Source organism: Fundulus heteroclitus, chromosome 12 (assembly GCF_011125445.2).
Source record: "Fundulus heteroclitus isolate FHET01 chromosome 12, MU-UCD_Fhet_4.1, whole genome shotgun sequence".
NCBI lineage: Eukaryota > Metazoa > Chordata > Actinopteri > Cyprinodontiformes > Fundulidae > Fundulus > Fundulus heteroclitus.
Genome location: NC_046372.1, coordinates 42,779,583 through 42,795,849, shown reverse-complemented (window position 1 = coordinate 42,795,849; position 16,267 = coordinate 42,779,583). Strand labels below are relative to the sequence as shown.

The 16,267-nt window shown below is 43.0% G+C and overlaps 1 protein-coding gene across 1 annotated transcript in view; it reads left to right on the top strand.

Annotated features, from left to right (window-relative positions):
• The window catches only part of si:dkey-91m11.5 (PH_BCR_vertebrate and RhoGAP_Bcr domain-containing protein), a 43,648-nt gene that overhangs the window by 11,476 nt on the left and 15,905 nt on the right, over nucleotides 1–16,267 (top strand). Inside the window, exons 2-8 of the mRNA XM_012882149.3 lie at nucleotides 5,473–5,657; nucleotides 7,771–7,875; nucleotides 11,406–11,591; nucleotides 13,050–13,157; nucleotides 13,348–13,408; nucleotides 13,501–13,553; nucleotides 13,644–13,784. Of these exons, the coding sequence (XP_012737603.2) occupies nucleotides 5,473–5,657; nucleotides 7,771–7,875; nucleotides 11,406–11,591; nucleotides 13,050–13,157; nucleotides 13,348–13,408; nucleotides 13,501–13,553; nucleotides 13,644–13,784 (839 nt within the window). The remainder of the gene's footprint in view (nucleotides 1–5,472; nucleotides 5,658–7,770; nucleotides 7,876–11,405; nucleotides 11,592–13,049; nucleotides 13,158–13,347; nucleotides 13,409–13,500; nucleotides 13,554–13,643; nucleotides 13,785–16,267) is intronic.

Here is a 16,267-nt window from a genome sequence, read left to right as displayed (position 1 = left end):
AATCCAGACCAGGATCCGTTTCCTGAAACCATCAAACAGCTTTTTTTTTTTAAAACAATTTTCTCATAAACCTCTCACGCCGGCCTCTCCTGTAGGTCGTTTCATGACGCTGTTGTACCCGTCGGGAAGAGAGGCCGTCCTTCACTGCACCTTTATTCTCTTCTGTGGGTTATAAAAAGGGTCAAATTTCAAATTAGGGTCTATTCTGGGCTGCATTAAGCAAGCCTGGTTTATTTGGGGGAACTTGTGATCAGATTTCTGTCCATCAGCTGGCTGTCCTTTGCCTGGACGGTCGATATGTCCACAGCGGGGGGCGACGAGTCGGCGTGGCTCGTCTCTGTGCTCTCACGGGTCTGGGCTGGGTTCTGTGTTCCCACTGGGTGGACTGGTGGGGTGGGATGGGGGGGGAATATGGATGCTACTATTTTGGCTCCGGCTGGGCTCGATCCATCGACCTTTTGCTCTGTTGATTTTTACTTTTGGGAACCGGTGTCTGGACTTGATGGCGTTAGTTGAACAGAATTGATATTTTCCCCCCTGTGGTCTTTACAGCTCTGTTACATCAAGGTCCAGTAATCAGATATTGGGCCGCGGCTTTCGGCTGTGTTGTCCTCCAGCATGAATCAGCAGAAGCACAGACTGCTGTGGACGCAGACAGCTTTCACGTGCTGCACGAGGAGCTCTCTGAGCTCGTTTTAAAGGCGAGGACGAGCTGTAGGTTTTAACGAAATGGAAAATCCGAGTCTCCCAAAGGCCGGACTCTGGCAACGACAGGGGTACTTGAGTATTTCGGTGGAAGAGAAGCTGACTGTGTCTCTGCTGCACATCTGTCACTCCCTTTCTGCCTGTGTTATCATAGTTCATCTGTATGGATTAGGATCAGGGCTCTCAATGCGGCTTTGCTTTGTCATGGCTGGACGTCCTGAGCGGGTCTTTTGTGCCCATGCCGCAGGAAGGAGAAGCACTTCATGAAGACAAATTGTTCTCCAGAGTCAGGCTTGAGAGTTGGGACCTGCTTTGTTTGGTAGATTCTCAGGGTCTATTTTTAAAACTGATCTGCGTGTCCATAAGCGAGGGGTGGGGGAAATCAGTTTACTGCTGAACTGTGTTTCCATCATATATGTGTTTTTGCTATTATATGTGGTAATACCTGACTCGCTGGAATAGGTTTAAATGAAATTCTTGAAAACCAGAATTACAGAGTTGACTGACGTCCGAAGCGAAATCAGCTTGTGTCTGATCCCCTGCGCCACAGAGCTCAGTCCCACAGCTGTTTGCTCTTATGTAACGTCATTAGAACGTATTTATTGCGTTTCCATTGCAGAGCTTGCGAGGGGTTTTAAGCTGCGCACAGTCGGGTATTTGGGCAGCCGTGTCACGGTCATCACAGCCATCTTTCCCACCCTCCAGCTTTATGCCTAATACTTTGAGTCACGCAAATGAAGCGCTGTCTAGTGACAGCGGAGCGGCTATCAATGCGGGTTTCTGCAAGAGTGTTGAGGTGCAGCTCAGCTCTATAAGCCTGGAAGAGGTATTTAGATCCATGAACAGCGTATTGGCTTTATTCTGCGTGTGTGTTCATACACGAGTCGACTGATTTACAGGAATATTATGAAGGCAGGTGTGCCTGTTACATAAAAATGGGAGAAAAAGCATTTTAGGTTGAGGTAATGCAAATCTAGGAGGCAATGTTGTATTCTCATTAATCTTTCTGGGAGTACTAAGACTAATCTAAGTTGATCAGGCGTCTATTCTATTAATAAAAAAACAGTGGTACTCCATAAATGTTATTGTCTTAGAGATGCATAGTCTGTAGAGACTTTGCATCGGAGAGCGGGTTTAGCTGTCAGCCCATAATTTAGATTATTTTATACTCTAAGACTTGGGGAAAATCTGCTTAAACAATTTACTTTCAAGTGTAGTACATACAGAGAGGGTAACAACGGGAGGCTACATTTAATATACAATTTATCAGCATCTGCTTTGACTTGACAATCCTACATCACGGTATTTCATTTTTGCAGTACTCCAATTATCAAATGCAGGAAAGTTCCTATATTCACTGCAAAAACGGAACTAAAAATTAGTAAAATTTTCTTGAAACAAGTGTGTCTGTCCTTGATTTGAGCAGGTAAATAAGACGATCTGCCAATGAAGTGAGTATTTTGACACCTAAAATAAGATAATTTAGATATTCTTCCCTCTAAATAAGATGATGGAGATGAGTTATTCTTATTTTAAGTGCAAAAATCTTATTCCATTGGCAAATCATCTTATTTACGTGCTCAAATCAAGGACTAATAGACTTATTTTCAGTTTCGTTTTTGCAGTGATATTACTGTAATCAAAACTCCTTGGATTTAGAAATACTGAACATGTTCAGAACTAGTGTCAGACTGTGCTGAAGTACAAATAAAGCACGTCGGCAGTAGATTTAAAGCAGCTCTGTGAGTTAAATCTGTGCAGAAATAACAAACGGTGTCAAGCGAATGGAGACTGTTTATAAGCACTAATAAGACTGTTCCATGTACACAACCTTGGGGAACACCCTTTTGAAATTGGCAGTAAAGCGGACTGAGAATCATTTTTGGGGGGGGTGGCGCTGAAACCGCAGGCAACTACTGCTGTCTGAGGCACAAAGGGGGAAAAGTTGTTGTAAAAAAAGTAGCGTTAAAGTGCTTCAAAAGCCCTTTATTAGACTCGTTAAACTATGCATGCCTGCCCTTCAAAGTGTGGGCGCTGTGTAAACATGGGATGTAACGGCCCTGACTTCAGGGGGAGGCTTTAGGAGTGCGAGTAGGGGGCTGTTTGCTCAGAGATGACCTTGTGTAGAAAGCCTGTTTCCTCTCTGGAGCAAACCGATTGCTAGATTTTCCGGGCAGACCTGCCTGGACACTTCCTCACTTGGGCGTCCTTGTGATCGCTGCAACAACTGCACTCGCTGAGGCTCCATTGTGATGTCGGCTTTCTCACACTGACCGCAGCCAGGCCAGCGCCGGCTTTGCACATGAGACAGAAACGGCTCAGTGTGAGGATGTCAGAACAGGGGTTTTAAAACGGCCCTCGCCCATGTCGTCCTGGTGTTTCCTAACTTCTAACTCTGGTAGTAGTTAGGTGCGGTGGTGCTGAGATGGTCGGCTCAGGGAGGACGTGTCGATCGTCCTGTTCTCGGCCTGCTGTATAAAATGTCTTGACCACCGTGAACCCTTTCACCGGGACCTCCTCAGCTTGCCGTAGCTGCCTGCACGGCATTAGTCTCCTCTTTTGTCCTTGCCTCCTGAGCTCGGCTGTTTGTTGGATGTCATCTTTTATGTCGCGACCTCTCTAGGGCTCTCCAGAGGGACGTGGCTCCATCTTCCCCCGGTTTCCGGAATCCTTTATTTTCCTGTTTTCATGCTGCGGTAAACCAGCTTTACGGCCTCCTCTTAAAATACTTTGCTCGACACTGCGAGGGTTTTTTAGACGTCCTCTTTCTTTGGACTACACTTTTAGATGCCTTTTATTCTCCCAGTGAGCTGCCAGATAGTTGACGACGGCGAAGACAATAATGATTATACGTGTTGGTGAGTTGGAGTGGCTGACGGTAATTGCAGTGTGCAGTAGGCTGCTAATCTTAAAAAGACTGAATGACAAGCGTCGCTTGTATTCCTCGCTTGTTTTTCCAGCACAGGCTGGCTGCAAGAATTGTAGTTGCAACACGACCCACACTGAAATCTATTTTCTGCCTTTTCTACAGGATTGTGAAAGAAATCTGTTGCAGTGTTGGTTTTAAGACTTTATTTCATTAAGTGAAGTGGAAGTAAACATAACACAAAGCTCTTTAACAGCAGAAAACAAACAAAAAACATGTAGGCGAAGGGGCTGACATGCGTTCGCCCTGCCTTTTCACTTGTCTATCCACTCACCTGACTTCACCTGGCTGACTGGGACGGGCCGTATGCTGATTTATGTAGGTCACGGGTTTATGGAGGATTTAACATGAAAACAGAAGAGCTTGCTGCCATGGATGTACTGTCAGCTGAAAACATCATAATAACCACTATAATCCATGCATCGGTTTTCCTTAAGTTTTTGTGTTTAACTAGGGGCATACTAGGGCTTATTATACCAAATTTATTATTTTTGATTTTTTTCCCCCCCACCTTTTCGTTTCACAAAAAGAAAAATAAATTATTTTAAAAAGGTTTATTTTTATTGAAAGCATTTTGTCTGGGAGTCGACTTGAAGTGTAACTAAATGCAATCTGTGAACCATGCTTGTGGGAAAAAAAAGATGGCGGCCCTGCCATTGTCATCAAAACCTAAATGTTTACTGCTAGTGGTTTTACACAATGAGCTAAGAACAGGCTTCCCTTCACTTGTGTAACTTAAAAATAAGCAAATGACTAAATTAATGTAAGTCACACTATGGTAAACGTTTCTTCTTAATAATACTTTGACAATATATTTTCCTAAACACATATTCAGCATTGCATGCTGTTCTCTTCATGGAAACCCAGTGAGTGCATTGACACAATAAAATCCAGATATTCCAAAAGTGAAACAATACTGGGGAACAAATCCTATAATCGGATATAGACAGACTAGCACTGTTTAAATGATTCTTTCATGTGGAATTTGAGCAATAAATGACAAAACACAACATCTTTTATTAATATGACCAAAAAATACACTCTAAATGCACCGATTTGTAATCTTGGGCCGATATCGATATCCGATATTAATATTGCTGTTATGTCCGATAACGGATATTTACTGATGTGTACGCACATTTATGTTTCTGTAATAAATGTGTACAACTATGTTTGGTCACATGTTGTACAGTTTTGTGCCGACTGGAAACTATGCTAGCTGAATTTGTGGATGTGAGGCATATCTCTGCTTCGTTTAGGAACCTCACGATCCTGGCTGCGATGCACCACTGTCACATGACCATTCCTCTCCCCTTCTTGGAGCAAAGGCACTAAGGGCAACTAGAAGGAAATAAACATCGGCTGTTAATATGGGCCCAGTTTTACTTATCGGACCGATACCGATGCATTAGAAAATGACTAACATTGGCCCATACCGCTGTTAATGCTGATAATACGTGCACCCCTAATAAAATCCCATGGCGACTCTGTAGGAGCTGCAGAGCCCCACAGCTCAGGTGGGAGCACACGTAAAAACTGCTGTTGAGACACATTTTCAGTTCAGTCGATGCTGAATTTTACCCCTACTGCAGATATCCTTACTTAATCTTAACTTTAATTTAGTTTATGAGCACCAGAGACTGTGAAAAGCCACCACTGCCCAGGCTGACCAAACGATCAGCAGACGTGATGTTGCACTGACCTAGCGTTAAGATTCCAGCTGGAAATGGGGCTTCAGCTCGGCGCCTCGCCCATAATGTGTCTCTGTGTTAACTACATGACCTAGCAATTTACCAGCGCACCATGTGACTATTGTGCTTTGTTTGCCTGTTTTCTCCTAGACGCTCCCTACATGGAAAACCCTCCGTCATATGGCTATGACCTGGAGCCTTCCGAGGAGCACCAGCCTCGCCTCCACGAGCCTCTGTCCTTCAGCGGGTCTCCTTCCTCCTCGCCGCGCCTCCGCTCCAGGAACCGGAACAGCCGCGACACGCAGTCCTCCGGTTCCCTGGAGTCTACGCAGTCGGTAAAGTTGCTGCGACGGACAACCCCCGACGCGTTATCTGTCAGCTCACGGTTCTGCTTCTGCCGCGGCTTCCTCCTCTCTGCCACTGCATTGTCCTCCAGTGTCCTGTGTTCGCGCCGCGTTCCACTACATTCATTAAGCGTGGTTCCTCCTTCTGGGCTCCAAAGGCTGTTGCTCCGCTTTCCTGCTATCCGTGTTAGGCGTACCAGAAAGAAGAAAAGATATTTTTCTCATTTTAGGTAGATGTTTTTCTTAACAGCATAAAATCTTTCATGCTTGTGGTGTTTGAGTGACCTCAACCCTTTATAGTTTCTCTGGACTTAAAATCAGGCTTCTAGGTGCCGTGCTTTAAAGCACGACAAATTTCATCTGACAACATTGGGTCTGTAGTGTTTTGTTCCAGTAAACATTACATCTCTTGTTGCTGCATTCATTTCCAAATCTTGCCCTAGATTCTCAGCCAGATTTAGGTCTGGGCTTTGACTAGGCCACTTTAACACAAATGTGCTTTAAACTCGACTCAGCTCTGGGTGAATGTTTAGTGCCGTCATGCTGCTGGAAGCTGGACCTCTGCCTCAGTCTCGGGTCTTTTTCAGCCTCCAGCACCTTTTCTTCCAGGTTTGATCTCTTTTTAGCTCCATCTATCTACCCGTTTCCCTTTTCCCTGCTGAAGAAAAGCCTCTCCACAGCATGACGGGGGCGCCACCATGTTTCACCATGATGAGTTAGCTCTCCTCCACTTACAGTGTTTGTCATGTCTCGTCTGGCCTGGGCTGATCGACTGAACATATATTTAGATTTCATTTCCCTTTAACTTGAAAGTTGAGCCTTACTTTCTGTTGGTCTTTCACAATGAAACTCGATGAACCTGAGAAAATATGTGAAGGTTCAGAGGGTATCAAGACTGCCCCTCGGTTAATCCAAACCATACGTTAATGATGTATTTCAGTTACCAGCTAGTGTTATGGCATGGAGCTTTGCTTAAATTCACTCACAGAAACGCAAATCTAGTTATAAGAGCTGATTCTTTGTTTTACTTCAGCCTTATTCTGGTGACATAAACCAAAGCAACAAGGTGGGAAAAAGTGTAAACCTGTCGCACCACGCATCGGTTCATTTAGTTAGAACAGCCAAATCGGTCCAACGTGCTCAGTTACAGTTAAATCAGGTCTATGTCATCTCGACTCGATCCTAATACATGATAGCAGATTTACTTGCAGAATTAAACTACCGTATTTTTCGGATTTTAAGTCGCATCAGTCAAAAAATGCGTCATAAAGAGGGGGAAAAACACACACATCGGCCAAACTATGAAAAAAAGTGTGACTTATAGTCATTTAAACCCACTTTATCCATAGGTTGTTGTTTCTCTGCTGTAAGACAAAAATCAAAAATAAAGAACTGTCAGTAACCCACATGCCACTGATTAAAGTACAGAGCGACGTATAGCTCCCAGATGGGGGAATGCTTCTGGTTGTGAAGCAGGGCGTCGGTGAAGGAGGCCGTACGCAGTCAGCAAACACGCTGCGGCTGAACAGATGTTTGAAAAGACCAGGCGTCCCTCCCCCCCTTCTTTGCTCTGTTCTTCTTCTATCTGTGGTATTCTTATCCTCTGATGTGTACACTTGGTGATTTTCAAAGCCTACATCCCGGTGGGGGGGTGTGCGGGCTCCACCAACACGCGGCGGCTTCTTTTTAATCCAGCACGCACAGCAGCGGAGCTCGGTGCCGCTCCGTTCGTTGCTCCGCACCGAGGTTTTTTTTTTTTAAAAACTAACAGAATTATTCCAGCCTGAACAACTGATGTCTTTGACCTGTTAGAAACAACTCCTTGGTACGAGAGAGAGAAAGGGGGAAAAAAACAACCCGTTTGTCTTTTCTAAGAGGCAAGGAGTGTCTGTTGCAGGCCTCCCGGAATGTAAAACTCCTACAGAGTTTCCCAACGGCAGACTTTGCTGTTTGCGAGCAGTTTATTGAAGCTTAAACACATTTAGGTTTTATCTGTTAATTCAGTAACCGTCACGGTTGGACAATCTCTTCTAAACGGAGAAAGTTTTCATTGTTTAATGTGTTTTTTTTTTCCATTCTTTTCCCCATCCCATGTTTGGCTCAGGTGGAGCTGGAGCAGGAAAAGGGGCAGGAGATGAGGAAGTGGGTTCTGTCTGGGATCCTGGCCAGTGAGGAGACCTACCTCAGCCACCTGGAGGCCCTGCTGATAGTACGTAAAAAAAAAACAATAAAATAAAAAACACTCCAAATAATATCAGTGATGCTGAACGCATTCTGATGCAGCTTCTGTGTTTAACAGATGTGTTAGGATGTACCAAAAAACATGTCCTGGTTTATCTCGATTGGCCTCAAATCGTCGGCAGCCATTCACACATCTTTTTCTTATCAACATGTCACACCTTTGTTCCACCGTGTTGCATTAACAACACCTTTAGGTGTTTATTTACGCCGCCCAGCCCTGGTTAATAGGTGGCAAGCTACTGAGAGAATGATACGCTTTTAATTGTCAAGCCTGAGTAAACAAGTAATTGTCTAACATGCTGCTTTTATTTGTCTAATAGCTACTTTTTTCTTTTTTTTTACCATTGCTGTGAAAAGGTTTCTGCCCCCTTACAGTTAGCTTTTTGGTTGCACTTAAATGTTTTAGATTATCAAACTAATAGGAATAATATTTCCTTTATTGTCCCACAGCGGGGAAATTGGGTGTGACAGTGGCAAACACACACACACAGTGACACGCAACTATTAGCTATGAAAAATAGAAGGAAAAAGGGCAAACCAGTCCAATCTAAAATTAGCTCTAGAGAAACAGCAAGAGTAGAAGATGAAAAGTCAATACCAGAGTAAATATTGCACAGTGAAAAAAAAAAAAAAAAACTCCAGCCTATTTACATAATGCAGGATAATAGAAGATGCAATAAGCATGGTAGTGCAGCAGTATCACTAGCTAAGGCGCGTGGAAGTTAGCATCAGTATGAACAGTTAATGGGCGGATCAGAACCGGTGCAGCCATTGCTGTGATGTAAACAGTAATAATGTCTATTGGGAGCAGCCGAGATTATAAAGTCGTTTAATCTACTGAAAGTCAAAGACGACCTGAATAAACCTGAAACAAACAGCAGGCTTGATTATTTTATTTGAAAAGGGGAAAAAAAGGCTATCCAAACCCGCATGGATCAATATGAAAAAGTATTTGCCTCCTCTACCTAATACCTGTTACGCCACGCTAAGCAAGCAGCAGAAGCTGGAGTGATCATGAACTCTGACCTCTGCTCAGTCCGTCCTGGAGGTTGCGATGTTGTTGTTTTTTTTGTGTGATTGTTGTGGCCTAGCTTTCCGGATTTTTGCAGCAGCTTTTTCAAAGATCATAAAGACTTTATTGTCGTTATTCAACTTTCACATGACACAATGACATTTTAATGTGTCACCCATTACATTTCTGGACAGTGGGTCTTGAAAATATTGCGCATTAACTTGTGTTTTACCTGGTAGAGTCATTGTTTGGGAGTCTTTGGTAGAAGCTGCTTGTGAGGTGGTTTGTCCTACTTGTTAAACGCTTTTATCCGCTGCCAGAGCGCAGAAAGGTCAAAGAGTTGCTGACCAGGATGTGAGAGGTCAGACAGGATTTTCTTAGCCCTGGAGAGACGCCGAAACCTGGCAACGTCCTCCGGTGAGGGCAGGGGGGGGCGGCCGATGATTTATTTTTTTTAAGTGCCTTTATTAATCCCTTTCCTGTCTGCTGCTGTGGAGTCACTGTAATGCAAAACACCAAAACCCTCTCAGTGGGGGATCGGTGGAAGGCTAGCTGCAGTTTCACGTCCGCAGAGAGATTTCGGTCTGAGTTGCAGACTTTTTTTTTCAAGCTTTATTATTTTCAAGCCATTACAGAAGAAGTCGAAAGTTCTGCAAATGTTTTCGTCTTGCAGGTTCTGTTTCAAAAGTTGCGAAACTGGGAAGACAGGAAGTGAAGTAAGGTGAGGGGGTTGGTCACAATTCCACTGGGTCGCAGTGATTGGTCAGGAACGATGGGGGGGGGGAAAAAACGACACTAAGCACAGTGAACCGGGCGGCACTAAGGTGACAGGTCAGATTTGTGGAAAAGTTTTGGTGAAAATTGCAACTCTGTGGAAAACTGGTGAATAATTATTCAATTTGAATTAATAGTTAAAATTACAACTTCCTGAAGGGATTGACTGCTGAGGCTGGTGAGGCCTGCAGTACTTTAGATTTTCTGTTTTTTTTGGACCTCCTGGAGTCATTGTTGGTCCTTTTGGAGTAATTTCGGTAGACCAGCATTTCCTCCGAAGCTTCACAAGTCTTCTATGTTTTCACTACATGTGGATCATCTTCCACATGTGGTTCACTGGAGTCCCAAAGAAATGCCTTTTTAACCCTCTGATATCGCGTTACTTTTACTTCTCCTCTGTTCTTGAATTTCTTTAGGTTGGGACTCGATCTGTTGCTTTTTGAGAACGTTCAGCCGACTTCACGTTGTCAGACTTGTTCTAAATAACTGATTTATTGTTTAAACAGGTTTGACGATTAAACAGGCCTACATGTGGCTGGTAAACCTTTCAGCTTTCCGGAAACACTCGGTTAATCCGTTATTTCATGATTTAACAAGCGGCGGAGCGTATGACACATTTTTTTCACATGGCGTCACGATGGTTGGGATAGCTTTTATCTCCTTTAATAAATAAAATGATCCCTTCAAAACTGAGTTTTATATCTGCTCAGGTTGTCTCTGTTTGACACTATTTTTTGTAAATTAAAAGCTCTAAGTGGGACAAAAAGGCAAAAAAAACTGAAGGAACATGTGAGGTGTCAAATCTGTTTTCACAGCACCGTATGTTTTTATGTTTTATAACGGGTAAAAAAATTTTCTATTCTATTTTTTATGTTTGAATATTCCCCAGCTTAAAAAAGCACAACGGCCAAAAGGAACGGTGCGAGTTGGATCTGATTTGGGCGGCGTGTCCCGTGGGAGCTTTCCCAGTCTGGATCTTCCTGTCAGGGTGCTCCAGACTGGAAGATCTAGACTGGAGGATTCGTGTCTGGGCAGATCCAGACACGGATCTCTGTCTGAGCAGGACCTACAGTCTGATTGTGGAGGCGAATGTTCAGTTACCTTCATCCCACCACAGAAATATGTGTTTGTGTAAAAGATACTGCTCACTCCATTGATTAACAACGGCGTGGATTTGACGCAACATTACCTGGTGACAACTGAGTTCCCCAAAAATGTGACTGAAGTTTTGTTTAAAAAAAACACACTATATTAGTAAATATCACTACATGAATTGTTTAATTAAAAAGGAAAAATATAGACAGATCTCAGTGTTTTTTGGAAATATATTTAGTCACTATTGTATAACTGGCTACCAGTGAGGATAGTTCAGAAAAATCAGCATATTGGCAAAAGACAAACGTCATTTTTACTGGTAGTAAATAAAGAAATGACACTTAATTGACATCATATAGAATATACCGGTAGGTGTACAATATTTATTTTTGCTTTAAAGAATAGGTACATCTGTTTAGACGTGACAGGCCTGAAAACCAATGATAACTATGTGAAAAACATTTGCTCCATGCAAAGAAAGTAAAGCACTAATCAAATAAAGTCCTTTTAAAAAGTGTATAGCTGAGTATTTTGAAGACGTACAGTACTTAAGATTTTTTAAACACAAAGCAGCTGTTTTGTCTGAATAGTCTGCGTGTGTTTTTTTCTCCTCCTAGCCCATGAAGCCTCTGAAGGCTGCAGCCACAACTTCCCAGCCGATGCTGACCATCCAGCAGATAGAGACGATCTTCTTCAACGTGCCTGAGCTCCACGAGATCCACAAGGACTTCTACGACGCGCTGCTGCCCCGGGTCCAAGACTGGAGCCAGCAGCAGTGTGTGGGCGACCTCTTCCAAAAGCTGGTACACAGGTTTTAACGTCACTTTGGTGGGATGAGTTCCTACATGACCCTGAAAGCAGCGCCGCTCTCCCATGTTGCCTTTCCTGTGCCAACGTAAAAAACCCGGCCGTACCAAGTTTGTGTTCGAAGCGTAACCAGATTCCTTGTTGAATGGGAGATGTAACATTTTTTTTTTTTTTTTTTTTTTTTTGCATCCAGTTAACATGTCTGGACAACGCATAGAAACACAAAACTTGTTTTTCCACTTTGATCCAACTTGAAGGGATCCGAGGCTACTGCTAAGCAACAGAATAGGGGAGTCTGAACCAGGGGCGGTTCTAGACCAAATTTACCAGGGGGGCCGAGGTGGGGCCAGTGTTTTTTTCACAGGGGGACAGAACAAAAAAGTGAAACAATAAAATAGCAATATTTAACTGTGTAATAATATTAAGTGAGCCACTTGTGGTTTTGGAACTGCAGGTTTCAGACACCTGATCTAGCAGTTGAAAATTTTGCCCCCAGCTCAATACAGCTAAAGCTAAACGTGAAACATCTTATTTTCTAAATCCTTCTTAGAGTAAAACTGTATAGGTAAAAAATAAAATTGGTCAAAGTGACCAATCAATTATGGTTTCTTTGCCATTGCAAATAATTATTAGAAGTTTATTTAACATTAAGTCTTTAGTACAGGGGCCATAACAGGGGCCAGTATCATTTCTACAGGGGCATGGGCCCCTGTTGGCCCCTGTCTAGAACCACCTCTGGTCTGAACCCAAAGCCGGCGTATCTGAGTGGCTGGTGTGAGCAAAGTGTTGTGAATATCACTGGGGTTTTTTTTACGTTTGAGCAGCTTTTACTTGAAATTAAAAGAAAATAAGAAAAGAGTGACTGTTTTTTTTTTTTTTTCACCTGATTTCCATCTTTCTGTGAGTAATACCACCCGGCATCAAATAACAAGAAGCACCGCGTGTCGTGTGCGTCCTTCAATCAAAGAGACCACCGTTTAGCGTCTGAGTTGGAACTTTTACAAACTAATTACAGCTTTTGCTTAAACGTCATCCTATGATGGTGAACGATTGTTTAAAGAGCAAAGAGTTGCGGAGTGAAAAGGCGATCGCGTCTGGCTCTAATTTTAAAGCTCGGCGGAGTGCAGGTCTGCCTAGACCGCCTGGAGGCATCTCCTGGACAGATAAAAGAGCCGACTTCACCACATTACAAGCAGCTGAGGAGTGCAGCAGGCCCCGTAGGAGGCTGACGTCTGAGGAGTTAGCTCGGCGCTCACCGTTAAAGGCAAAAGATTAAAGGCGCATACGCCAAGGGGGTTTATGTTTTTCGAAGCGAACGCTGATCCGCTCTCATCTGCATCCGTTAGGCGACCCGAGTTGTGCTGCGGAGTCACGGCTGCAGTCACCGGTCCCTAAAATCCATCTCCTGCTAAGGAGCGAGCCTGATCGCTGCGTTCTCTCTCTGCTCACTGCAGGCGAGCCAGCTGGGGGTGTACCGGGCCTTCGTGGACAACTACAAGGTTGCTGTGGAGACGGCAGACAAGTGCTGCCAGGCCAACGCTCAGTTTGCAGAGATATCCGAGGTATGTGGTCGCACTGAGCGCGGCGGGACAGCTGCAGGCAGGGGTTCGAGGGCGGACCGCCGCCTCAGACAAGTGATGACAGGGCACTTTTCTGTGGTCGTCACAGTGGAAAGTCAGTGGAGCCAACTGTGAATTAATGAGGGTGTGTTTTTTTTTTCCCCCTTTGTTTTTCCTGTTATCTCTCTGTCAGAACCTCAAAGTGAAAAGCACAAAGGAATGCAAAGACCAGTCAGCTAAAAACTCGCTGGAAAGTGAGTATTGATTCTGGCTGTAGAGGTCAGCCTTCATCTGTGTTTTGCTAACTGGAACAGCCCCCGTTTAGCCGCCTCTTCCTCCTCCACAGCTCTCCTCTACAAACCCGTGGACAGGGTGACTCGCAGCACTCTGGTTCTCCACGTAAGTTTGTCATCAGGAGCCGCAACGTCCCCTTGCATGGTGGACCCCCGTTGAAAACTGAATTTGTGACTCTTCTGGGCTCTTTATCAGGACCTGCTGAAGCACACGCCATCCAGCCATCCAGACTACCCGTTGTTACAGGACGCCCTGCGCATCTCCCAGAACTTTTTGTCCAGCATTAATGAAGAGATCACCCCACGCAGGCAGTCCATGACTGTTAAAAAGGGAGAGGTGAGGTTAGAAATGTGCTGGCTTTACCGCCCCAGGATTGGATTAATCGCTTTATGACCTACTGTGGGTATATGAGTTCATGTAGGCTAACTAAATGCTAGCTTGGGATTGGATTTCTCTAAGTAATGCAAGTTGGTGCTTCCCTAAATGTAAGACCCAAATGTCAGTAACGCCGTATCACCAAATGCACCTAATTTAAAATGGTCAACGAGAAAAGGTCTGCCAGACAAACTCAACTCTTCCAGGTTTAGATGGTTTTATATTAGTCCTACGCTTTCCTTCCTTGCCACAACCCATATTGGGTGCAAAATGACTTTAAGGTATAAAATGAGTTTTGGAAAAACCAAGTTATGACTGAAAGTACAAAATGAAACCCAGTTTTAAAGCTTGTTTTGTAGCGTTGGGCTGAAAGGGCAGTTTGTGCTTTGGATCATGCTGTAAAATTGATACATAATAATGAGAATTCAATCTAAATGGCTGTGGCTGGTGTGAATGGGGCCCTCTTGTTGATGCTTAAGAGGTTTACCATTTTTGTAAGCCTATTAGGCTACTAACATAAAGCAATAATCATGGAAATGGTCTTAACGAGCTCTATGTTAAAGAGTTGGAGCATAAGTCCAACTGAATGTTAGTGCCTGATCTGAGACAGTCCTAAATGTTTATATAATGGAGGTTTCACCTTTTCTTTTAGCAATTTTGGCATGTTAACACTAGCCTTTAAGCTGTAAACATTGATTGTATGGTTAAGGAGTCAATAGTGTTGTTTGGAAGAAAAAATATGTTAGAAGACTGGAAGATGAATGACCAAAGAATGAATTTTTTAGGATAAAATTACACTTGAAGCAGATGTCTACAGTTGGGCTGCACAATATGTCATAACTTTATTATCAACATCAGTCTAATTAACAGACATATCTCCAAGAGCGGCCTGGACTGCAATAAATCTTCGCTAGTTATTTAGGTACCATCCATTCAGGCTCTCTATGTCAGTAGTGGATTTTGCGACTGTCTGATTGTCTAAGACTGTCAAAGACTGACTGTCTTTGACAGTCTTTGTTTGCATAAACCGTATAAAAACACATGAAATCCTTTTTTACTGGCATCATATCCAACCAAACAACCAATAGACTCAACCAAGCTAACGGAACGTAGAAACATGGATGTTGCTTAGTGAAAACTCAGCATCGAACCTGTCTCAGGTTTATAGTCTCCATAATGATTGCTTACATAGCATTATGTAAGATCTCCACAATATATAAAACTGCTATCGTCATCGTTATTTTTTGCAATATCACCATTGCAAAATACTGTTTGGATGCAGTATTTGGTTGGTTGCCATTCATTCACTCTCTGCATACCAATATTATATTTGGCCAGTTGAATGCTCTAACTGCTCTTGATGTACACCGTATGTATATTTTTAGTGGCTGAGCTGCTAAGGCACAAAGGGGAAACTGCAATGAAGGAAAATAAAGTGTCCAGAAAATGTGGATTAATCAAAATCGATCTCTTCATCTCCACATTGAAAAATATTATTGCAAAGACATGTTTGCCTGATATCTTGCAGCTCTAATCCTACTAGTATGAATGTTTTCACTTTGACGTGTTTTCCTCTTTCAAAGCCAGCTAAACCAAATACTCTACGTCTGACTAGCGGTTAGCTTCCATCACTCGAAAAATGTGCTCACACTTTCCGCAAGCTTAAAATGATATGAAATCTTTCTACTACTATGAAGAGAACTGTTCCCAATAATAACCTCAATCCAAAAATATTAAGCTAAACCTGTTGCTGGCCACGTCTGATGATGTTGCTTCAATATTTCCACACAGTGTGTTTTCCTCATGATGCTATGAATTTTGTGAAGTGCACCAGTCCCTCCTGCTGCAAAACTACCATGCATGATGCTACCACCCTATACTTCATAGTTGGGATGGTGTTCTCAGGTTGGCAAGCTTATATAACAATGGTCATCAAAGGCCAACGCTTCGATTTTAGATTCATCCGACCACAGGAAATGCCTCTAGAAAGGGAGGTCTTGGCACCCTGGTGCATTTACAAACTGTAATCTGCCTTTTTAAATAGCTTTTGGAGTACTGTCTTTTTCTTATTTGAGTTTAGTTTGTTTGTCAGGAACCATGTACAATAATATTAATCTCACAATGAGAACAATTCACAAATAATAAAAATTCACAATACAAAATGACCATTAACCCATAAATACTTTCTTCTTAATTAATTTCCAATACAAGACATATTTCCTAAAAAGGTCAATTGGCCTATGTTGATTGATACTAAAAATAGATACAGACATATCAACAGTAATTAATAAGTAAATATTGAACACAACTTTAGGAGTTATGTTGGCACAGTAGACAATATGTATTTTTTTTAGATTTTGAGAAAATGTTTGCAGATCTGCAGATCTTAAACACTTTTAGGGCTTGGTTATAGAGAGAACTGAGTGGTTTCAGTGTGGTCTCAT